General features: G+C 38.8%; 1 protein-coding gene across 6 annotated transcripts in view; it reads right to left on the bottom strand.

Annotated features, from left to right (window-relative positions):
• Positions 1–280: 280 nt before the first annotated feature.
• TBCEL (tubulin folding cofactor E like) overlaps positions 281–24,920 on the bottom strand; it is a 97,221-nt gene continuing 72,581 nt past the window's right edge. For all 6 annotated transcript variants that reach the window (XM_053594534.1, XM_053594535.1, XM_053594532.1 and 3 more), the window contains one exon: positions 281–4,317. In XM_053594534.1, coding sequence (XP_053450509.1) covers positions 3,999–4,317 — 319 coding nt within the window. In that variant the 3' untranslated portion in view covers positions 281–3,998. The remainder of the gene's footprint in view (positions 4,318–24,920) is intronic.

The raw sequence follows: 24,920 nt of genomic DNA, 5'->3' as shown, positions 1-24,920 counted from the left end.
TTTTACCCTCAAAGGGTAAAGAAGAAGTAAAGAGCTTATCAGGAGGATAAAATTTTGCTAACGGCAAAGCAACGCACATTTCCTATGAAGTTTTGCTCTGTAGTTTTCAACGCTGGCAAAATTCCAATTAAATTTGGAATTTAAAACGATTGGACTCTTACTATTTAGGCCAATTCCCCAGAGAAATCAAATAGAGAAATGATGCACATTTTTAGCTACATAAAAATAAAGATATACCTTGGGCCCACACTCCAGAAAAAAAAAATCAGAACACAAAGACAAAATGGACTTGGATTTTTAATTTTTTTAAAGATATCTCTCTATATATAATATTAATAAAAAGTGCAAAGAATAGACCTTCATGTTTAAATTATATTCTAAAGCAAAATATATATTTCCATTAACTGCAGGAGACAACTGGCAAGTAAAGAGCCTGAGAGAGTCCAGCCCCTCTCCATCACTGCATTGGATGTATATTTTAAGGAAGCACCTATGAAAAATAGTAGAGTGTTCACAATACATCTGGTAACACAGAGAGCTTCTGGGTGTTCTTGAAAGCAGTTTGTTTGCATTTTCAATCTAACATGAAATGAAGGGAAAATTCAAATTCATAAGCGGAAATGACATTACTTAGAACAACCTAGTAATTCTGTAGTCGTGTTTTACACGCCCCAGAGCCTAGCACGTCCATGTAGCAAGCCACCCTCCAAGGTGCCTTAGCCAAAGCCAGCAGCGGCGAGCCTCAAATGGTAACAGCTCTGTGCAACAAGTGTTCTCTGCTCCTAACACTGCTGGTTTAGCAACATAGTTGAATTGTCTGGTTAGAACCGAATTTTTGTCTTTTTTAAAGAAGATAACAATTTTAAAAAAACATAGCATTGTAGCATTCAGCCCTGTTACACCCTGTTACATGTAGCTCAAGTTAGGTTTGGGGCTTAATTTTCACCAAAAGGTCTTAAAACACAAAGGGCGTATACTGTCTGTTGCTTTTTAATGTACTTACGGCAATGGTGGCAACAGGTTGCGGAGACAACAGAAACATTAAATAAAAAGAAGACACATGACTCTGGACTTTTTTTTTCCTTAAAGCAAACTAGGATATTTCGACAATCCAGATTCAAAAATTGATTTCTACTCTGGCTTCGAGAGCTATGCACCCACATGTAGAAAGGACACCTCAGTTTCGATTTGGCTTTCTTTTATGACTCCTTCCCTTTCTTATAACTGGGAAGAAATTCTAGTTTAGAAAAGATATGTTCTATACATTCTGCCTGTAGCATCCTATCTGTAATACTGGCTATGATAGCATTTTGCCTTGTAAATATTAATAATATGGTCTCACTGAATCTGGACGAAGTCAGTATTAAAACACAGAGAAGCTACAGACCATCCATTATGCATAACGTGGAGACTCAAAGGTCCACAGTCTCTTCTCTCTTTTAGGCCTGTTATAAAAATAATTTTGGTTACAACTGTCTACACAGCACCAATTTTATTTAGAAAGCAGCATCTTTACTCAGCCACCCAAATGAATCTGTAAGTACACATGCTCAAATAGTTTTTCTCATTTACTTCTGTTTTGTTACTTGAAAAGGCCAGTAATTATATTACTTTCTTAATCAAAAATTATTCAGCAATTATTAAAACCATCAATTACAATGTCCTAAAAATACCAACATCTGCTGAATTAAATGAGAAGTTCCCTTTACATGCAACTGTATAATAAAAGAATCAGGCCTGCAGTTGATAAACACTGTGTTTCGTAATAACAGAAGAAACAAGTCGTTAAGAGTAAAAAAGCATTTCATAAAACTTTGTCATATATAAAATATCTTATTACTTGTGACCATTCCACTTATGATTAAAGCATAACATAAGTGTTTGCTCTGCCTTCTGCTGTGGGACAGTTAGGGGTCATAGAACTTCAAAAAATAAAGAGTGCATCTGTTTCCCAGGCCGACAAAAGCAACAGGCCTGATTACACTGCTCCTCTCTCAAACTCGCCTGCACTCACGCGTACCCACACAAAGCACCCACAGTTTTAATCTTCACGACACTGTTGCTACACTTTTCTCCTACGTCCAAAAATCTGTCAGGAAAATGTGTTCACAAAATAATTATTCTTGTCTTTGCCCAGCCTGGATCTCCACTGCTCATTTTTTATGATTTTGAAAGATAAAGTCTGCAGCAGAAGGAGAACAGGCCTCATTCCTCTTTCTCAATCCCTTTGGTTTCCACCTTTAATGTTACACTGAATGTAGATTTGACTCAGTAGGCCTGGGTCAAAGGCTTTATAGATTCTGAACCTGAAGTGCATTAAGAGAATAAACATCTGCCACACGGCATAGGAAAAATTTTAAAGTACCAATAATAAACACAACTCCCCATACATGAAGAATTTACAAGGGTCATCTAAAAATTTCGTAAAAAAATTAAATTTGTAGGAGGGGTGGACTCATATAGCAAAGGTCAAAAGGTAAAATGCAATCAGATAATAATTGCATTCTTTGAAAAATACTTCACTAGCACAACTTGTGCCCCAGTTATGCTAAGTATTTCTCAAGTCTCCCATCTGCAAAGATGGTGGACCAAGAAAGATACAGAGTAAAGAAAGGGATGACATCTGACTCACAAAATGATTTCAGAGCAGGTAAGGAACTAGCTCTTAAAGAAAAGTGCTTTAAATGTGCTTCTGCAAAATGTCTGAATTAGAGGCAATTCTGAAGTTCTGACGCTTATACTTTACCCATAGGTCAGGCAGAGTTTCTTTTGTAGGAGCAACTAAATTGAAATGTAAAACAAAAAGAAAACCTGCTCAATAATGACATCACAAATTCCCAGGGCAGACCCGGGAATCAGAGCTCCCTTTGATTAAAATTTCCCATTTGTAATGCAAAGTGCAAGAGCAAGGGCTTCGAGTGGATGGACAAGGGCAGAAAAGTCAGAAAGCTCCTTTCCCTCATTTCCCACTTGACTCCCTCACACATCCCACAGATAGTTTTCTAGCTAGTTCTCAACTCTCCTGGCACACAGACCTACCATTCTACTGGATTCTTTATAAAGCCAGGCCTCTATTCCCAATAGTTTAAAGTAAGGAAAAAGAAAGACACAAGGAAATACATTCAATAACCAAGAAAAAAGAACTCTGGAATCTGACATATTTCATGTTAGGGAAGTAGTGGCTGATATAATGTCTGAGGGACACTAAAAGTCAGTCAGTGACATACGAAGAGATCAGACTGCTCTGTCTGCGCTTCCAGAACAGCAGCAAGTTTTCCAGGAGTTTTAACTTTCCATCTATTCCTCTTGAAGATTCTAATAGGTTCTTACTGAGTACCTGAGATCAGAAACATGTTGAAAAATGCTTAAAACACTTTAAATTATTTCAAAAGGGAGAAATGAGAACCAAAAAAAAAAAAAAAAAAAGGAGAGAGAGAGAAAAAACAAAAGGCCCAAATTGAGAAATAAGTTAATTATAAACAGAATAAAACTACTGGATAAACACACTAATGTAAGTCAAACTGAAAAGCTGAACCAGAAAGGAAAGGAGCGGAGGGGCTAAAGGAAGAAGCGGGAGAGAAGCTCTGGCCCTGCCTGTGCAGACTCCTTGCTTCCTGATTTAAACGCTGTGAGATCCCCTTCCGAGGGGCTCCTGTTCCTGCTACCTTCACAAGTGTATAAACGGCAACAATAACCAAGTGGCAGGCAAACCCCAGTGAACACAGTAAGAAGTCGGTGATTTGTCATCTTTCCTTGGCACATGGTCTAGAGATGTGGCCAATTCTGCTGGCTGCGCCGAAGAAATCTGTGGTAGAAAATACCCCAAATGGCCCCCTATCCATTCTGGGGGGAAAAAAATACGCAAAACCCCTCCAAAACCTAAACAGAATCAAATAAAACAAACAAAAACAATCTTCCCCCTCCTAAAGGAAACCACATTGGAAACAAACGCCCTGTAAGAAGTCCTCGGATGTATGTTTTTACAAGGCTGGTAGAGGCTATTTTGTTTTGGATTCCACATAAATTTTATCTCCATCCCTAATGCCAAAGGAATGCAATGCCCGAGAGCTGTACTTCATTTCCTCTGGGCCAAAGGGTGCTTCATGGTCAAAATAGTAGAGTAGCATGTTGCTTGTAGGTAATTGCACTAGAGTTTTTAATTGTTTCTTTAGTTCTGCAACTGTTTGGTCCAGACGAATGCTCATTTCTTCCACCTGATCATTGAAGTGGACTTCTACTTTTGCACTGCTCTGGGGTCTTAGGTCCACTTCTGCCAAAGGCTCCAACTTCCCATACTTTGTGATCAGTTCATGATACCTAGAAGGACAAAAAACAAACAAACAAACAAAAAACCAGTGTCAGCTTAAACTCCCAGCACATAAACTACAGACTTCTTCTGAACTACAGGTAAACTGCACTGTTACTCTCAACATCTTTCTACCATCTTATTCTAATATCACTTCTATCTTATCTATCGGGCAGATGACTCTTGTGACTCCTGTGACGGAATACAGTTGCTCTGTTGAGGCCAGAGTAAAACCACATTGCTGTGTACAGGGGAAGAGGGTAGAAAGCAAAGTGAAACCCAGAAAAGGAGACACTACAAAGGTAACAGAGAGAAGCCCAATCTCTCTGCAGAGCTTGGTTTCCTGGGTGTCATCAAGACAGACAGATATCTAAGCACATGTCCCTGAGGACAGAGAGAAGATGGAAGGAGGCCAGGAGTTTCTGAGGCCCAGAGAATCCATAACTTACAAACAAAAACATGTAGTTGTATGTTAGCAATTAATTCAGCTCTTTATTTGCTTATTTATTTATTCAAATTAATATGAGGGAACAAATGTTTAGGTTGCATTGTTCTCACTTCCAAGGTACAGTTCATGTTGTAGTTGGGCTCTTCACCGGGGGGGTGTGCTGAACACCCTCACTTTGTGCACGTTAGGTGAGATCCCAGCAGCTGCCCTCCCTCCTCCCACCATTCACTCTCCTCCTACCCCTTGCTAGACTATATTTGTGTTTTATCATTCATGTGGGTATGTAATTGCTTAAACATTGGTTTCATATCAGTATTGTAACTCAGCTCTTTCAGTGATCACCAGCAGCAACCAACAAAAGAAGAGAGGCCACAACTTCACTGCCATAACCACTGAAAGGGAACCAAAAGGTCTGCTCTGTGTGGTTCAGCTAAGCAAGAATCCTAACCAAATCCCCAGAAACCATTATGGATAAAGAAGATATGGAGATAAAATCTTGAGTGTTCTAATACTTCTTAATTCAGATAAAAGTGGACCAAGCGGGTAATGAGTCAGCGAGATTGAAGAAAAACCCACCTGAAGAAAAACAAAGTTGAAGAAAAACCTTGGGGACCAGAAACGTCTATATCCCACTGCCAGGATTTTAAGAATGGCAAACAAAACAAAACAAAGTGGAACAAAAAGGCCAAATAAATAAATTAATTAATTAAAAAAACAACAAAACAAAACTCCCAAGACTTGAAATGTTCCAAAGTTCCCATCTGTAAACATGAAATGATTCAAAGTTCAAGGGTCCCTCTTGTCCACCGTATCAAGTAAGTGAAGCTAGGTTATAATAATTTAACAAAATCTCAGACAGGACAGCAGAACCCAGGTGGTCACATAAAACTGAACCCAACTCCAGAGATGTTTTCCCTTCAAACTACTGTACCAGACTGGCTCTCACATTGTGCAGGAGTCAAAGAAGGAACAATGCCAAAGGGGTGAAACAGAGGTTACTGAATCTATATTTCAGCAAAGAGAGGTGTGGAGAGCAGCCAAAAGGGTAAGACACAGAAGGACAACTAAGCAGAGACCAGAGCAGGAATAAATAAACAAATAAATGGCAAAGACAGAACTTAATCTGAAAGAAAATGTGAATAAAGGAAAAGAAAATGCCCAACAAAGACCCAAAAGTCTGGAAATTAAATAAGTACATGAACATAAAATATAAGAGCTCAGAGACAAACCACAGAACGAGATGAAAGGGCTGCAGGACTGATGGAACAAACTGAGGAGCAAAACAACACGACACTGGCAGACACAGAAATGACAAGCAAACGAGAAAGGGTGCCCCAAGACCTAGCCAAGGGCTATGGTTTGAAGGTGTGTTTGAAACTTAGTCTAAAGAGCGACGGTGCTGAGAGGTGGGTTCTGAAGAGGTGACTAGAGGGAGCGGCTCCTCTCCTGCCCCTGCCGCCTCCCCCAGGGGATGACAGCACAGAGGCCCTGGTCAGACGCTGGCACCTTGATACTGGACTTCCTAGCATGGAGAACAATTAGAAAGACATTTCTTTTTCTTTATAAATTACTGAGTCTGTGGTGCTCTGTTTTAGCAATAGAAAATGGACTAAGATACCAAGTTTTGTTCAGAAATAAATTTAACAAGTAGATATTCTAAAACAAGAAAGAACAGAGCACCCATGAGTCCTTTTGAGAAAAAACAAAAAGCAAAAAGCTACTACTCAACAATGAGATAAAGGAACTAGTGGTAAGGCCTGAATCAATTAAACACAGTTATCTAAAACTTATATTAAATAATAATTGTATATTCCTAGACTCGTTTATACTTGACACTGTATCCAACTATATTAATCTTAACCCTAAACATGTTTGCACATAAATTTATGACCTATATTCAGAAATTATTCTACCTGCTAAAAAGAGGCAAGTATACCTATAAATTAGGACACTCTGAAGTCCTTTCTCAAAATCAATATATTCAGAAATAACTCACTGCCGCTCCCCAGCCGTGTTCCCTTGCAGTCTTTCCTATCTCAGTCAATGGCACAGAAACTTCCTGATTAGCCCAGCTAGGAGCTGGGCGGTCATTCTTGTTCTTTCTTCCCCACATCTCTCATTCAGTCGATCTCCATGTCTAATTCTCTTCCAGTGAATCTCATGAATCCACCTGCATTGCTCTTGCCCACTTGCCTTGTAAGTTTTAGCCACTACCGTTAGTAACCAAGATTGCCGTGCTGCCTGTGGATGCACTGACCAGAAGAGCTTTGTCATCATCTGTCCCAACCTCCTCCTCCTAGGCCTTCCTGAATATCAAAGACTGGAAAGCTGAAAAATGTATTTTCCACACTCTATCAATCTTAGTCAGCCTTGGGGAGAGAGGTGGTAGAGGCAGGAGACCAGGGTGGGAGCCGTTTGGGTAGAGGATCCTAACGATCAGAACACAGTTTAAGCAGTGTGCTCCAGAACCAACAGCCCTGGAGGCAGCTGGCTGACCTCAGTCACAGCAAAGGTGGTGTGGTCAGCACCAGGGACAGCGGCTTGCTGCTTTTTCCTCCACCAGATTTGGGCGGCAGAGGCAGCAGTGCTCTCGGTGGGCTCCCGTGGTACTATTTATCGTAGAGGCAATTCTAGGGAGGTGGCGCAAGTATGCTTCCCCAGCTCTTCAAAAGATTTTGTAAGCACTTTATTCACTGTATGAAATCCCTTTCTTGTTACAATAGTTAAGGTTCTTCCATAACTTTTAGAGTCACCCTAAGATAATCCTTGCCTATACTGTAGCCATAGTGATTGCTGAAAAACACAAATTTGATGATACCACTCCTCTATTTAAAATCACATACTACCCATAAGAATCAACTCTGCAGCATGACTGTGGTATGCAGAAGTTTGGCCTCCATAACCAGGCTGGCCTAACCTAATCACAAGAGCCCTTAAAAACAGACGTTTCTTCAGTTAATAGCAGAAATCACAAAAGAGTCAAAGTACAAGCACTTGACATATCATTTCTGGCCTAAAGATAGAGGGGACCATGTGAAAAGTATAAGAAGGAACAGAATTTAGCTACCATCCTGAAGGAACCAGCAAATGTGATCCCTTTCCAGAGCTTCCAATAAAAAACAAGAACCCTGCTGACACCTTGGCCTAGTGAGACCTTAAGCAGAGAACTCAACTGAGTCACACCGTGCCCAAACTTCAGACCTACAGAAACTAGGACATATTAAGTTTATACTAATTTATTAAAGCAGCAACAGAAAATTACCACAATGAATATAAAAGGCCCCTGAGGATCTGGTCCTTCATAATTTTCCAACCTTACTCTGTGCTATTACCAGACCATTACCATTTTCTGCATCTTCCCATTCACATGTTTAAATCTTAAAATCAACATGTGTTAATTTACTGGTAAGGCCAGTAGACTTTCGTATATGGGTTAGATTTTGGATGTGGATTCTAAGAAATATTCACTATTAAATATAAAAAAGAAAAGTGTTAAGAGTCGTGATTCACTGTCCATGCTGATATGCTCCTTGAAGTTATATAAATAAAAATCACAATATCCCAAGATAATCTGTTTACTCTCAATTTTCTTATTTTCCCACGTAGTTATAAGCAGGAATAATCAGTAAACCTAAGAAATCAAAACTTTACTAAATGTAAACCAGTAAATTTTAGAAACCAATTTCTACCTAGTTTTCCAGCTTAGATTATTTTATTCATTATTCACAAATCTACCCAAACTGAACTCTATGCACGCTTTGCGTTACGTGTACCTGAGCTTTTCTCGGCATCAATTCCAGTGTCTTCCCAAAGATATGGTATTAGACAAACGGTTTCTGATGACTAAGCATTCTTCAAAACTAATGATCTCAATTCAGTGTATATCTTCATCTGGCTACCAACAAGTATTTAATATGTAGAAAGCCCTGCTTATGAAGTGGGCAAAATGCTATAAACCTACTTTGGAAGATGGTATTGATAAAGGTGTATTGTGTAATATATACCATACTTGTGTTCAGAGGTCCTTTGGTCCTTTCCGCCATGACTGTCTAACACAAAATGACCAATCACAGGTAAAACAAAATTTACTACAAACAGAATAAAGGTCAGCAAGACCCCATGGGCAACTGTGATAAATGGAAACCAAATGCTAGCTACAACCTTATGAAGAACACCACCCACAGGCAAACTGGTGGTGAGCTTTTTTCTCCCTTCCTATTAAATGAAAACACCCACTGAGAGAAAAGCTTCTTTCAACTTTAAGGGCCTTTGAATCATGAGTGGTTAGACATCAGACTACTGGTAGAGGGGGGCTGAACGTGATACTAAGAAACGGAAGATGGGGGATGAAGCCATCTGTAGTGCAGCTGGGCTAGCTCTGCTCCTAGTGCAACCAAGCAGTCTGCACACCAGGGCTCCTGATGTGGCCCATGGTCAGATGTTAGCAGCACGGCGGCCATGCTTCTCCTTCCTGCTCATCTTCACTCTTGATTCCCAAGACCTGGGAGTACTTTCTCAATTCAGTCACAGATGTATGATTCCAGAATAAAGAAGATTTGGCACATTATTTGAAAAAGACTATAGGTTCCTGCCATAAATCTTAGTCTGAGGGTAAATGTATCATAAAATCTAAAGCCCAAAAATAGATAGAGATAAAAGGTTAATTCATTCTCGGCTCTGAACAGCCTTATAAATTCTCCTAACTAATACAAACAGTACATATTTTACACAATTTTTAGGAAACTGGAAAACTGAGATATACCTAGAATCAGGCTTTTCAGTGGCAGAAAGCTTTCACCTTTGGACATCATGTCTCTAAACCCATAAAAGCGGCAGCCCACAATCTCAAGAAGCACCTCAGAGAAAAATAAAGGGATTTACATTTTTCTGCAGGTGCCTAACACAACAATGGGATCAAGTATCCCAAAGATGCTTTGTTTATCCATTACAAGGGCCTGGAGGTGTGTTCACACGGTGGCCTGTAAGGTAACAGTTCTGTTAATCTATGCAGTATCATTCTTCAAATACAGACCCATGTTGAATCAACCTAAGTCATTACTCTAAATAAAGCTATACAACTCTGAAATAAATCTTTCCTACATAGAGCTTTTAAGAAATGTACTAAATAAAATACGAAAAAGCCCCTGATTTAGTTGGTTGAGCCAAATTACTGAAATTTAACTAGAATAAAAATATTCATTGGATTTACTTTGTTCTCCAAGATACTATGAGGGATTCAAAAGTATCTTCCAAACACCTTCCGATTGCTCCAATCTCTCTCTCTTGCTAGAATATGCTTTCTCTCACTTTTTCATATCATGGTTCCTTAAAGAAACCTCCTTAACATACTATAACTGGGATTTTATACTCTATTGAAATAGTTTTCTCAAGGTTACCAATATTCTTTTTATTAAAACATATAAACATCAATTTTAGAGGTAGAAAGAACCTTAGAAATCATTTATTACATACTTTACAGATATAAAAATTGAGATCAAGTTTATTAATCCAAAGCCTCATAGCTAGTGAAAAGAAGGGTGAAGATTAGAACTCAGGTCTTGTTCTCAGGCTAATCTTTTTGTTGTTTGTTTTTTTAGTTCTCACATTCTTGGTGGTTTGCAGCAATAATGAATACTACTCTAGAAATTCTCCTCTCCTTTCTATACTTCAAATAATGTATCTCAATCTCTCACTCCTCTTCTACCACCTACACTTAGTCCCCAAAACTCACTCCTGGAGTCTGTTTTCTTTTCTCCTCATAATCTTCTATCACAGAACCCATTCTTTTTCATTAGCTTAAGCCACAGACATTTTCCACTTGTCCTCCTCAAACATTTGCATTTCGCCTACCTCCAAAATTAATTATTCTTACCTTTCACACAAAGCAAATTATCTTGACCTGAACTTTGTATTTTCCATGTAGGTTTTCATCAGGGCTTAATTTATAGAACTATATGTGTTTCAACTCACTATTCTTCAAGTCAAGTCTTACCAAAATTACCTGGAGAATGAACAGAATGTGACCTATTCATAGGATAGAATATCATATGATTAAAATGATTTTAATCCACATTTATCAATATGATTAGAACTTTGTTCAAAAGCTGTTTGTTCACATTTTACTGTACTTTTACTCCAAACTCAGAGTAAAATGGATAAAATATAAAAAGTTGAAATCCAAGAAGAGATAGGGTCAAATATTACATTTCTCCATGGACCAAAAACTGAACAGAAATATAAATCATAGACCTGAAACCACAAGACCGTTGGGTTTCAAATCCAGAGCAGGTTATGGTAGCAGTCAAGAGTTCAAGTTCTACAGGGCCAAGGAGATAAATTCACTCCACGAGAGGGAGAGGAACCACACCAGGTTCATTTCCTGAAACAGGGGTAGAGTTGGGATGAGCATGAAATAAAAATGAAAAAAAAAGCAGCTGCAGATCCGCTGTTCTAGGCTGCCTCTTCAGAGCAATGGGTCTAGGTAAAAGAAGTAAAAAGAAGTGAATCAAATCGCCTGCTGTTTAGGACTAGTTCTGCACTATCTATCTCTAAAATTACTGCAGGGCAGCTTCTCTGAAATCCACTAATAAAGCTGGTTCTAGACCAGGAATCTGGGGAGCTGGTTAGAGGCAAATGTAAAACCATTAGGGAGAGGTGAGTTCTACTACAAAGACATATGACAAACCTAAATGTGTATGTATCTAAAAAGATACATGAAGCAAAACTGATAAAAACAGGCAAATCCACAACTATAGTTGGGATGTCAACACTCTTCTCTCAGTAATTGATAAAATAAACAGACAGAAAATTGCCAATGATGTAAAAGACTTGAGTAACACTAACAACTTGATGTGACATTTATACAACACACCAGCCAAAAATGTCAGAATATACTTTTTTTGCAGTGTATATGGAATATTAGCCAAGACAGATCATACTCTAAGCCAAAAGCACACCTCAATCATATCACTACAGGTTTAAAAGAATTGAAATACAAAGAATGTTCTTTGACCATAATGAAATTAAACTAGAAATTATTAACAGAAAGATAACTGGAAAACCCCCAAATATCTGGAAAATAAAAAACACACTTATAAATAACCCCCCAATCAATCAAAGAGGAACAAGAATAATTAGAAAATATTTGCATTCAATGAAAATACAGTATGTCAAAAATTCTAGGATGCCGCTAAAGCAGGGAAATTAGAATTAAATGCTTAAACCAGAAATGAAAAATGGTCTCAAATTAATGATCTTAAGAAACTAGAAAAAATGAGCAAATTAAATATATAGCAAGAAGAAGAAACTAACAGAGTTATAAAACTATGTCAAGAAAAAAATGGAAAAAACCCATAAAACCTGAAGCCGATTCTTTGAAAAGTTAATAATACATTTGATAAACCTCTAGCCAGAGAGATCAAGAAAAGAAGATGATATGAAAAAATGCTCATTATTCCTAACCATCAGAGAAATGCAAATCAGAACCACCCTGAGAGATCACCTAGCCCTAGTAAGCTTAGCCCACATCACAAAGTCCCAAAGTTGCAGATGCTGGTGTCGATGTGGAGAGAGGGGAACTCTTGTACGCTGTTGCTGGGCCTGCAACTAATATAGCTTCTCTTTGGAAAGAAGTATTGAGAATCTTCAAAGAAATTAGACCTCCAGTTTGATCCTGCAATCTCATTACTAGGCATCTAACCAGAAGAAAAAAACTCATTCTGTCATAAAAAATTTGCACTAAAATTTGCACATTGTTTATTGCAGCTCAATTTATAATTGCCAAGATGTGGAAATGACCTAAATGCCCATCAACTTAGGGATGAATTAATAACAAACTGTGGTAAATGTATACCATGGAATACTATTCATCCATAAAAAAGATGGAGACTTTACATCTTTGTATTAACCTGGATGAAGTTGAAACACATTCTCCTTAGTAAATATCATTAAGAATGGAAAACCAGGGCAGTGCCTGTGGCTCGGTGAGTAGGGCGCCGGCCCCATATGCTGAGGGTGGCGGGTTCAAACCCAGCCCTGGCCAAACTGCAACAAAAAAAATAGCCGGGCGTTGTGGCGGGCGCCTGTAGTCCCAGCTGCTTGTGAGGCTGAGGCAAGAGAATTGCGTAAGCCCAAGAGTTGGAGGTTGCTGTGAGCCGTGTGACACCACAGCACTCTACCTGAGGGTGGTACAGTGAGACTCTGTCTCTAAACAACAACAACAAAAAAAAAAAAAAAAAAAAGAATGGAAAACCAAATATCCAATATACTCAATTCTAACATGAACCCAGTAGGTAACCTAACATACCCCCACATAAGAGAAAAACTTAATTCAATTCAAATTGGGGGGAAGGGGAGATAAAGGCAGAGGTGGGGAGGGGATTGGTATGCTCCCACTTAATGGGCACAATGTAAGGGTATATGGCCCACCTTTTGGATGTGGGACACAACTGCAAGAGAGACTCCACCTAGCAAATGTAAATACTAGAACCTAGTTGTTTGTACCATAACATTAACCTGAAATAAAAAAAAAAAAAAAGAAAAGAAGATGCCAGTATCAGGACTAAAAGAAGGGATATCACTCCCAAGTCTCTAGTCACTAAAGGCTTACGATACACAAATATTATGAACAACTACACGACCATAAATTCAACAACTAAGAGGAAATGGATAAATTCCTTTAAAGATAAAATTACTAGGGCGGTGCCTGTGGCTCAAGGAGTAGGGCGCCGGTCCCATATGCTGGAGGTGGCAGGTTCAAACCCAGCCCCGGCCAAAAACCACAAAAAAAAAAAGATAAAACTACTAAAGCTTTTTCAAGAAAAAGCAGATAACTTGAATCATGCTATGCCAAGTAAATACATTTAGTTCATAGTTAAAACCTCCAACAAAGAACAACCAGGCTCAGGTGGCTTCACTGATAAATTCCATAAAATGTTTTAAAAGAGGGCGGTGCCTGTGGCTCAGTGAGTAGGGCGCCGGCCCCATATGCTGAGGGTGGTGGGTTCAAACCCAGCCCCGGCCAAACTACAACAAAAAAATAGCCGGGCGTTGTGGTGGGCACCTGTAGTCCCAGCTGCTCGGGAGGATGATGCAAGAGAATCGCGTAAGCCCAAGAGTTAAGAGGTTGCTGTGAGCCTTGTGATGCCACGGCACTCTACCAAGGGCGGTACAGTGAGACTCTGTCTCTACAAAAAAAAAAAAAAAAGTTTTAAAAGAAAATTATACTATTCTACACAAACTCTTCTAAAAAGAGAAGAGGAAAAATCACTCACAAATTCATCTTATGAGGCAGCAATACCCCGATATCAAAACAAGACAAAGACCTTACAACAAAATTACAGACTGAAATCCTCATGAATATAGACACAAAAATCCTTAATAAAATATTAGCAAATCAAACTCACAGACATATAAAAAAAGATAACACATCATAAGCAAGTGGGATTTATCTTGGGAATTCAGACTGGTTAAACATTCAAGAATTCAGGTAATGTCATTCATTGTGTTGACACACTAAGTAAGAAAAATGGTATGAGCATCTCAAGAGATGCAGAAACAGCATTTGACTTAATTCAGCACCCATTCATGATAAAAACTCTCAGTAAACTTGGAATAGAAGGAAATGTCAATTTAATAAAGGCCATGAGCAAAAACTTACAGCCAACAGAACTTTTACTGTGAGAAGACAAAATGATATTTTCCTAAATAGGGAACAAAAAGAAAAAAAGACAAGACACGGTGCTCAATCATAGACAACAGGACTGTCTACAAAGAATCTAAAAAAATCTACTAGAACTACTAAATAAATTTAGCAAGGTTGCAGAATACAAGGTCGATATACAGAAATCAATTGTAATTCTATACCTAGCAACGAACAATTGAAATTAAAAATAGTACTATTCATAACACAAAACCAAGATATATAAAATATTTAAGTAAAATGTTACGAAATATGTGTAGAATCTGTATATAAAAATATATAAAAGACCAATTTCTAAAAGAAATAAAAGAATATTTAACAAATGGAGAGATATACTAGGTTCACAGATGGGAAGCATCAATATTATTAAGATAACTCTGCCCAAAGTGTTCCCCAGATTCAACACAATGCCAGTTAAAATCTCATGAGAATTTTTTTCTAGACTTCCATAAGCTCATCCAAATATTTATACATAAAGGTAAAGGAACTAGACTAGCCAAAATAATTTTGTTTCTTTTATTTATTATTTTTCTTTAGCCAAAATAATTTTGAAGAAGATCCAAGTTGAAAGGCCCACACTACCTGATTTCAAGAGTTAGCATAAGGCTACAGTAATCGATAGTGTGACAGAGCCAAAAGGGCGGATACACAGATGAATGGGGAAAAAAGAGAATCCAGAAATAGAGTCCACTTACATGATTAATTGATAAAATCTATTCAATAGAAAAAGGATCGTCTTATCAATGCATACTACTAGACTGATACCCATACCCCCAAAACAAAACACTTAATCCATATCCTAGACCTAAATGATAATGAACTAATCATAGGCTTAATGGAAAAATCTAAAACTACAACATGTTTAGAAAAAATACCAGAAAAATTTCTGTGGTCTTGGTTTCAAGATTTCTTAAACTGGGCGAGGTGACTCACACCTGTAATCCTAGCCTTTAGTAGGCTAAAGTGGGGGGACTGCTTGAGGTCAAGAGTTTGTAACCAGCCTGAGCAAGAGGGTGAGATCTGTCTTTATAGAAAATAGGAAAATTAGCCAGGTGTGGTGGCATTTTACATGGTTTAATTTACTACAGATTTACATATACCTGTAGTCCCAGCTACTCAGCAGGCTGAAGCAGAAGGATCGCTTGAGCCCAGGAGTTTGAGGCTGCAGTGAGCTATGATGATACCACTGCACTCCAGCCTGAGTGACAGAGTGAGACCCTGTCTCAGGAAAAAAAAAAAAAAATTCTTAGCTATAATACCAAAAGCATGTATTTGACAAGAGACACACATGGGGGATATACAAAGAACTCTTAAAATTCAACAATGAGGAAACAATCCAATACAAAAATGGGCTAAAAACTTGACCAGAGACTTCACTGAAGAGGGGATCTGGGTAACAAATAAGTTCATGAGAAGATGCTTAACATCATCAGTCACTAGGAAAATGAAAATTAAACCACATATTAGAATGACTAAAAACAAAGACAAAAACATACATTTTTAAAAACCCTAAAAAATATCAACTGCTGATGAGGATGTACAGCAACAGGAACTCTCGCCTGCTGCTGGTGGGGAAGCAAAGTGGTACAGTCACTTTGGAAAACAGCTCAGCCAGTTCAACATACGTTCCCCACATGACTCAGGAGTTCTATTTCTAGGTATTTTCCCAAGAGAAATAAGAGCATAAAATCACACAGAAACAGACAGGTGATTGTTTATCACAGCTTTATTACTACATTGCCAAAACCCAGAAATAACCCAAATGTACTTCAACTGAAACGTGGCTAAACCAACTGTGTTACATCTACATAAAGGAATAAGGCTGAGCAGTCAAAAGGATCTCACCAGGGATCAACACAAATACGTGGATGTCAAATGCATTACATCCTTACCAAGTAAGAGAAGCCAGAAACTTCCATCTCCTTTCAGCAAATGAGAGGACTACTAGACAATAAATTAGCAAGCACAGAGAAGATATGCACAGAACAATCACTAGAAAGGATCCAATTAACTGTACAGAACATTCCGTGCAAGGACAGCAGAACACGTATTTTTGTAAGCACTCATTAAGACTCACCAAGACGGATCATAAAATAAACATTAACAAAACTTCAAATATTGATATCTACACAGAGTATGTACTCTGACCCTAATGGAATCAAAGTAGAAATAATAACAGATAACATAAAAATCCCCAAATACTTGAAAATTTAATTTCTAAATAACCCAAGAGCCGGCTAGGTGTGGTGGCTCACACCTATAATCCTAGCACACTGGGAGGTGGAATTGGCTGGATTGCCTGAGCTCATGGGTTCAAGACCAGCCCAAGCAAGAGCAAGACCCCCATCTCTAAAAAATAGCTGGGTTTTGTGGAGGGCAACTGCAGTCCCAGCTACTCAGGAGGCTGAGAGAATCACTTGAGCGCAAGAGTTTGAGGTTGCTGTGAGCTATGACGCCACGGCCATCTACCAAGGGCAACAAAGTGAGACTCTGCCTTAAACAAACAAACAAAACCCAAGAGCCAAAGAAGAAGATTCAAATAAAATAATTTTCAAAAAACATAAAATTAAACAAAAATAAAAATACAACATATTGGCAGCCCCCATGGCTCAGATGGCAGGGTGCCGGCCACATACACCTAGGGTGGCAGGTTCGTACCCTGCCCAGGCCTGCTAAGCAACAATGACAACTACAACCAAAAAACAGCCGGGCGTTGTGGCGGGCACCTGTAGTCCCAGCTACTCGGGAGGCTGAGGCAAGAGAATCGCTTAAGCCCAAGAGTCTAAGGTTGCTGTGAGCTTTGATGCCATGGCACTCTACCCAGGGTGACAAAGTGAAACTCTGTCTCAAAAAAAAGTACAACATATTAAAACATGCAAGATGTGCAAAACTAAGGCAGTGCTGAGAGGGAAACAGTCCCCAACATACGACGGTTCAACTTAGGATGCTTTCGACTTTATGATGATGCAAAAGCGGTATGTATTCAGTAGAAACCATACTTTGAATTTTTTTTATTGCTTAATGTATTTTTTGATCTTGTCTCAGGCTAGCAAATTGCAGTTTGATACTGTCTCGCAGTTCTGGCGCTGGCCGTGAGCCACAAGCCACAGCTCTAGGTCAGCCACACCAGGACAACGGCAGACTACTCGTGTCCCCAGAGCACTGTGTCGCCAGACGACTATGCTCAGCTGTAAACTGATGTGAGTGTTCTGAGCATGTTTACAGTAGGACAGACTAAACTATGATGTGCAGTAGGTTAAAGAGTATTAAATGGATTTTTGATTTAATATTTTCAACTTACAGTGGGTTTATCAGGATATAACCCCACCATGAGCAGAGGAGCACCTTGTAAATGGAAAGATACTCACGTTCATAGATTAGAATACTTAATATTGTCTATCCTACCCAAAGCAACTTGCAAATTCAAAGCAATTCCTATCAAAATTCCAATGGCATTTTTTTTATAAAAATGGAAAAATCATCTTAAAATTCATATGAAATTTCAAAGGATAGAATGGGGAGTTGTTGCTTAATGGGTTACAGAGTTTTAGTTTTGCAGATGAAAAGAGTTCTGGAGACTGGCTGCATGACAATGTGAATGTGGTTAACACTACTGAACTATATACTTAAAAATGGTTAAGATGGCAGATTTTGTTACCCTGTTTTCCCAAAAATAAGACATCATCCGAAAATAAGACCTACTTACAGGAAAGATAAGACGTCCCCTGAAAATAAGACCTAGCGCGTCTTTGGGAGCACACCTTAAAATAAGACACTGTCTTGTTTTCGGGGAAACAGGGTATATGTATTTTACTGTGACTTAAAATACATTTTTAAAACATAATTAACAAAGGTATGACACCTGTTTTTTTCCCAGAAAACAGGAGACACGTCCCAACTCCTTTCATGAAGCTGGTGGCACCCTGATGTTTAAAGCACACAAGACAGTTTTTAAAAGAAAGGCACATACTGATCTCTCTCATTAACTTAAACACAAAAATCTTCAAAATAGTAGCAAACTAAATCCAAGAATGGATAAAAACTATACCATGACTAAATGCGACTTATTCTATGTGTGAAAGTCTAGTTCAGATTAACAATTAATTTAACAAGCTGAAGAAGGAAAATCATACTAACTGATGCAGAAAAAGCATTTGAAAAAAGACTGACCCTCAATTATAATAACTTTCAGTAAGTTAGAAGCAGAAGATAACTACCTCTACTTAATAAAGAAAACCTACAAACCCCCAAAGCTAACAATATACTTTGTTGTAAAAGACTGATGCTTTTTTCCCCTAAAATGGGGAGCAAAGTTAGGATGCCTATCTTATTCAACATAGTACTAAAAGTTCTAGCCACTGTAAAAAGGCGGGAAAAAATAAAGCCAGACAGTTGGAAAAAAAGAAACAAAAATTTCCATATTTGCAAATGACATGAAATACAATCATACACCACACAACCACATTTCAGTCAAAGACGAATTTCACAGGAAGGGGGTCCCCGAAGATTACAAGGGAACAGAAACATTCCTATGGCAGTGATGTTGTAGTCATTGTAGCAAAATTATTTTTTAAAAATAAATTTAGCATAGCCTCCTATACAGTACTTATAAAGTCTACAATAGTTACAATCATGTTCTAGGTCTTCACATTCAGTCATCACTGACTCACTTGTAACAACTTCTGGTCCTGCAAGCTCCATTCACAGTTAAGTGTCCTATACAGGTGTCCAAGTGTTTTTGATCTTTTATACTGTACCTTTACTGAGCTTTTCCACGTTTAGACAAATATTTTGCCATTGTTTTATAACTGGCTGCGGTACTCAGTACAGAAACATGCTGTACAGATTTACAGACTAGGAGCGTAAAGCCCAGGGGGAGAAGGTGGCACCACCCGGGCTGTGTAAGTATACCCCACGATACTCACAGGACAAAATCACCTAGTGATTCACTTCTCAGAACATCTGCCTGTCATTAAATGACACATGACGCATGAGGGTACCTAGGTGTAAACCTAACAAAAGGCATACAAGATTTATATGTTGAAAATTATAAAATGCTAGTAGAAAAAACCAAAGGCCTGGATGGAAAGACATTATATTCAAGCACTGGAAGATCCCACAGAGTAAAAATACCAACCTTGTCCAAGGTGATCTGTATGTTTAATTAAATTCCTATCAAAACCCCTACAAGTTTTTTTTTTTCCTTATCTTCCTGCTTTGTTTTGTTATTGTAGACACAGACAAACCTAGTCCAGAATTTATATGGAAAGGCAAAGGCCCTAAAATTGCTAGAACAGTCTTGAAGAATAAACTGGGAGGAGTAAGTCTATGTTAATTAAAGGTAACAATACAGCTACAGTCATCAAGATGGGTGGTGCAACAGACACAAAGGGTAAATGGAATAGAATGCAGAATCCGAAATACACCCACATACTCTCTTGATTTTTTTTTTTTTTGTAGAGACAGAGTCTCACTTTATTGCCCTCGGTAGAGTGCCATGGCATCACACAGCTCACAGCAACCTCCAACTCCTGGGCTGAAGCGATTCTCTTGCCTCAGCCTCCCGAGTAGCTGGGACTACAGATGCCCACCACAACACCCAGCTATTTTTTGGTTTGCAGTTCAGCCGGGGCCGGGTTTTGAACCCGCCACCCTCGGTATATGGGGTCGGCGCCTTACGGACTGAGCCACAGGCGCCACCCACTCTCTTGATTTTTTAAAAAAGGTACAAAACAACACAATGGGGAAAAACAGCCTTTTCAACTAATAGTGCTAAAGTAACTAACAACTATAGGCAAAAAAACAAACAAACCCCAAAAACCAAACCTCAACCTAACCTTACACCTTGCACAAAAATGAACTCAAAAGGAATTATGGACTTAAATGTAAAATGTAAAACTATAAAGCTTAAAAAATAAAGAAAATCTTCATGATTTATGGCTAGACAGAGTTCTTAACATTAAAAGCACAATTCGGCTCAGTGCCTGTAGCTCAGCAGCTAGGGTGCCAGCCACATACACTAGAAGCTGGAAGGTTCGAACCAAGCCTGGGCCTGCCAAACAATGACTACATCCAAAAAATAACCGGGTGCTGTGGTGGGCACCTGTCGTCCCAGCTACTTGGGAGGCTGAGGCAAGAGATTCATTTGAGCCCAGGAGTTAGAGGTTGCTGTGAGCTGTAACACCATGGCACTCTACTGAGGGTGACATAATGAGACTCTGTCTTAAAATAAATTAATTAAATAAATAAAAGCACAATTCATAAAAGGCGAACTTGATAAATCCGATTTCATCAAAATTAAAAATTTTCATTCTATGAAAAAGAACAAAATGACAAGCTAAGTACTAAGAGAAAATACCCCAATATCCAACCAAGGATTAATATTTAGACTATTATCAAGAACTTTCAAAACTCAGCAGTAAAGAAACAATCCAATCAAAACGGGCAAAAAATATAAAAACTAATTTTACTGATGAGGCTTTAAAGATAGCAAAGAGGCACATGAAAAGCTGTTCAACGTCTTTACCCATCAGGAAAATGATAAATAGCAACAAAATGTTTAAGATGCCTCGAAATAAATTTAACAACGACGTGCAAAAAAATCGTGAGAAAATTAGAAAATATTACTGAAGGAAGTAAAAAATGTTCTGAATTAAAAGATATTCTATATTCACAGTTAAGACATAGTAGCATCAAGATGTCAATTCTCCCCAAATAAGTCAATGAAATTTAATGTAATCAGAATCCATATTGCAACAGGCTAAAATTCATATGAAAGAGAAAAGGGATTATAATAACTAAAATAATCTGAAAAATTACAATAAGGTGGAGTAATTCACCTTTATTGAGAATTATGACAACGTAAGGTAATTTAGAAGAACAATTTAGCAAAGCTGTAATAGCACAAGGGTGGCCAAGTGCACCAACTGAACCAAGCAGCGTCCTGAAACAGAACAATGCGTAGAAAGAAAGAGGCATGTGGCCACGGAGGCCTTTACAGATCAATGCCGAATACCAATTATTCACATAAGACTAGGCGGCAGGGAGACCTTAGATCTCTATTTGAAACTACATAATAATTTGTCAAAGGATTAGCTTTTATATAAAGATGAAAGAAAGAAACTATATATAAAAATAAATTGCAGGTAGATCAAAGTCATAAATGTGAAAACATCTTTAGAAAAAATTAGAAGATTATTTTAGGTGACTGTTGGGAAGAAAAAGATTCTTTTACAACAGGCGGTAAGAATAAACCACAGAGTAAAGGATTAATAAGCCTGACATTAAAATTTTAAACTTCTTTTTAACAAAATATAGGTAAAAAGATGGAAAAGCTACAGACTGAAAAATACTAATTCATATCAAAAAAGAATGTAAAGGACTATTTTACATTTAAATAGAAATGTGAAGTTTTATCAATAATACACATCAAATTTTTGCCAGGAGTTACTTCACAGAGTAAGGAATAGGACTGAGAGTAGAGGCAAAAAGGTCATCCCAGTTTTATCTGTTAATATTATTTCTTTTTAATTAAAAACTAAATTCAAAGTAGAGTAAAATAGCAATTCTGACAGTGTGAACATGAACTTTTATTTGTTATTCTCAGCATTTCTGAGTATTCTTTTCAATTATAAAAAACAAACAAAAAGATAAAACTGGCTCCCTGCCTCGGCACAAACAAAAGTTCAGACAGCAAAGATAATTTTCCCTAACACTATGATTGGGGGGTATTTCCTTTGTGGGTATATTCAGATACACATATGTAACTCCTATCAAGATTAGGAAGGTAGCCTATCTTCTACTGGGCTGGGAAAGTGGCAAGAAGTCAAAATAAAGTCCAAGGTAATTGGAATGACAAAGGCTGCACATGACAGGGAAAGCTAACATTTCAGAGGCTCTCCCTGAGGACTGGGGAGAATGCCTCTTTTGTTTCTCATCAGACTGGGAGCTGAATGTGAGGAGTGCTGTGTCACGGCCCTTGTCAGAGGATGATGGAGCCTGGCAATATGGAGAACCCCAGGAGACTTATGTCCAGTATAGAAATGTTCCTTCCCAACAGCAGGTCCTCTGTCTGGAAGGAACAGGAGATAACGGACACAGAACACTAGGATTTCTCTAGCATCCAAGACAAAATAAGCCTTCATTGAGGTGGTGTCCAAATACAGGCTGCTGCCTTGCTCTCACAATAATACGGAGATACAATCGGCTCTATTTAGAAAAAGCCATTAGTCTTAAGCAGAAAAAACATACTCTCCATATTTTAAAAAGCATACCACTAATGACAATCAAATCAGCATTTGCGGAATTCCTCATATAATCCTTGACATCATAAAGGATTTCCGAGGACACAGTTTAGTTTATTCGGGACAAACAGAATGTGAGCTACCAAAGGAAAGAAAAAGCTTTTAAGGAACCTATTTTTGGCCTTGCCACTCTGTCTCTGATCACAGCATTTCCTCCTTCCAGCACATAATTGTCTACTGGAACTGTGCTCTTAAAACTCTCCTTTATGAGAAGCAAAACTTTAAAGTCTGAAAAAAGAGACATCCCAAAGCAACGCACGTCCTTCCCTCCACCGTCCTCAAATACAAAAAGAAATCATTGAGTTCCAAAGATACATGATACGTTGATTTCTAAAAGTTGCATGTTTTTTCTTTTTTTCTCTTTCTCCCTCTTAAAATTAAACAGAGGAAGACTATGTGCTAGTTAAGTACTAAAGAAGCCATTTAAATTCAGTCTCTCAAGAGGAAATAGATAAAGTAAACACAAAATAAAAAAAAAAACTGATGAATACAGGCAATGTGGATGGGCATCTGATAAAGGGCAAGGCAAAAATAATAAACATGTACACTTTACCACGCGCCAGATCCAGAAACACGGAGGTTTCGTTCTAAGTGATCTTTATATATCCCTAGAGAAAAGTAAGGCCATCAATATCAAAAAAACAAGTAGAACTTCACAAGGTGTTTTCTGTGGACCACTTTAAATCCTATCGTGAAATTCAGTCTTAACATGTGCACCTGTCTGAAAAGACACAAACACCCACATCCTTTTACTAAAATCTCTGTTATTAACTAGGTCTCTGGATCTCTCTCAGCTTCTCCTTTTAAAAACAAATCAAAATCTGCTCAGGTAACTTCTCCACTTGAAGAAAAAACTGGAGTTCTCCCGCACAGCCTAGCAAAGTCCACGGCGGCCCACTCTGGCTCCCGCCTTCCTCCCTTTACTCCCCCCACTGCTTATCCCAAGTCCTAAGCAAGTGCTGTGGTTCACCACACAGAAGGGCTTATCTGTGCCTTTACTTCTCGTGTACTCACACCTGCCCTTCCCTCACCTTCACCACATTAACTCTGAATTTTTTTTTTAGAGACAGAGTCTCACTGTGTTGCCCTCAGTAGAGTGCTGTGGCATCACAGCTCACAGCAACCTCCAACTCCTGGGCTTAGGTGATTCTCTTGACTCAGCCTCCCGAGTAGCTGGGACTACAGGCACCCGCCACAACACCAGGTTATATTTTGTTGCAGTTTGGCCGGGGCTGGTTTGAACCCACCACCCTCGGTATTTGGGGCCGGCGCCCTACCCACTGAGCCACAGGTGCCGCCCATTAACTCTCAATTGTTTAGGAGAATACCCGCTCCAGCAGACCCGAGTCCTTCTCCTTCAAGGTATCAGAGCACACTGATTATTCAGGGTACCTACAAGCGCTGCTCTAGGCACAGGGAGCCCTGCAAGTACACAGCAGAAACGGCTCCTACTTCTACAGAGCTCTCAGTACAGTGGGAGGAGACGGGCAACAGACAAGAAACGCATGCCATATATATGCTGATACACGGCAAGAAAAATATTTAATAAAAGCAGGGCAAGAAAATCATAGGAGACAGTTTTCGCTATGCAGACAGGGTGGGCAGAGAAGGCATCTCCACTCAGGTGTCAGGCAGGTAAGCTGATGCATCCCTAACAGGGGAGAAAGCACAGAGGCCTTAGATGGGAGTGTGCTTAATGTGTTTGAGAAACAGCAAGAAGGGTTTTTTCTATTTGTATAAACTTGAGTTCTTATAAATCAGCCACTACGTGGTGTGTAGGCTACAGGGAGTGAGAATGGATGAGGGAGACTAGTTGGTAGGCCACTGTAACAACACCGGTGAGAGATGATGGGCGCTTGGACTTGAGTAAATGGTGAGGAGTCAGATTCTACTCACATTTTCTGAAAGTAGAACTGAAAGGAGAAAAAAAAAAGGCAAATGAACTAGATATGGGGTATGGGAAAAGAAATCAAGGATGACTCCAACTAGGGGAACAGAAAAAGGGAGGAAAATGGAGGATCAGCCTGCAGCCTCTGGAGGGTACTTCCCAGGGACAGGGGTTCATACGGACAGCCCATTTCATGTTACAGGTAAACCTTAGAAGTAGAGACACTCTGAAACAAGTGAACAGTACCTGCACAGGAGCAGATACGGTGGGGGGAG

The sequence above is a fragment of the Nycticebus coucang genome, chromosome 6, assembly GCF_027406575.1.
Source record: "Nycticebus coucang isolate mNycCou1 chromosome 6, mNycCou1.pri, whole genome shotgun sequence".
NCBI lineage: Eukaryota > Metazoa > Chordata > Mammalia > Primates > Lorisidae > Nycticebus > Nycticebus coucang.
Note: the sequence above shows the minus strand (reverse complement) of the source record. Positions and strands in the feature narration are given on the sequence as shown.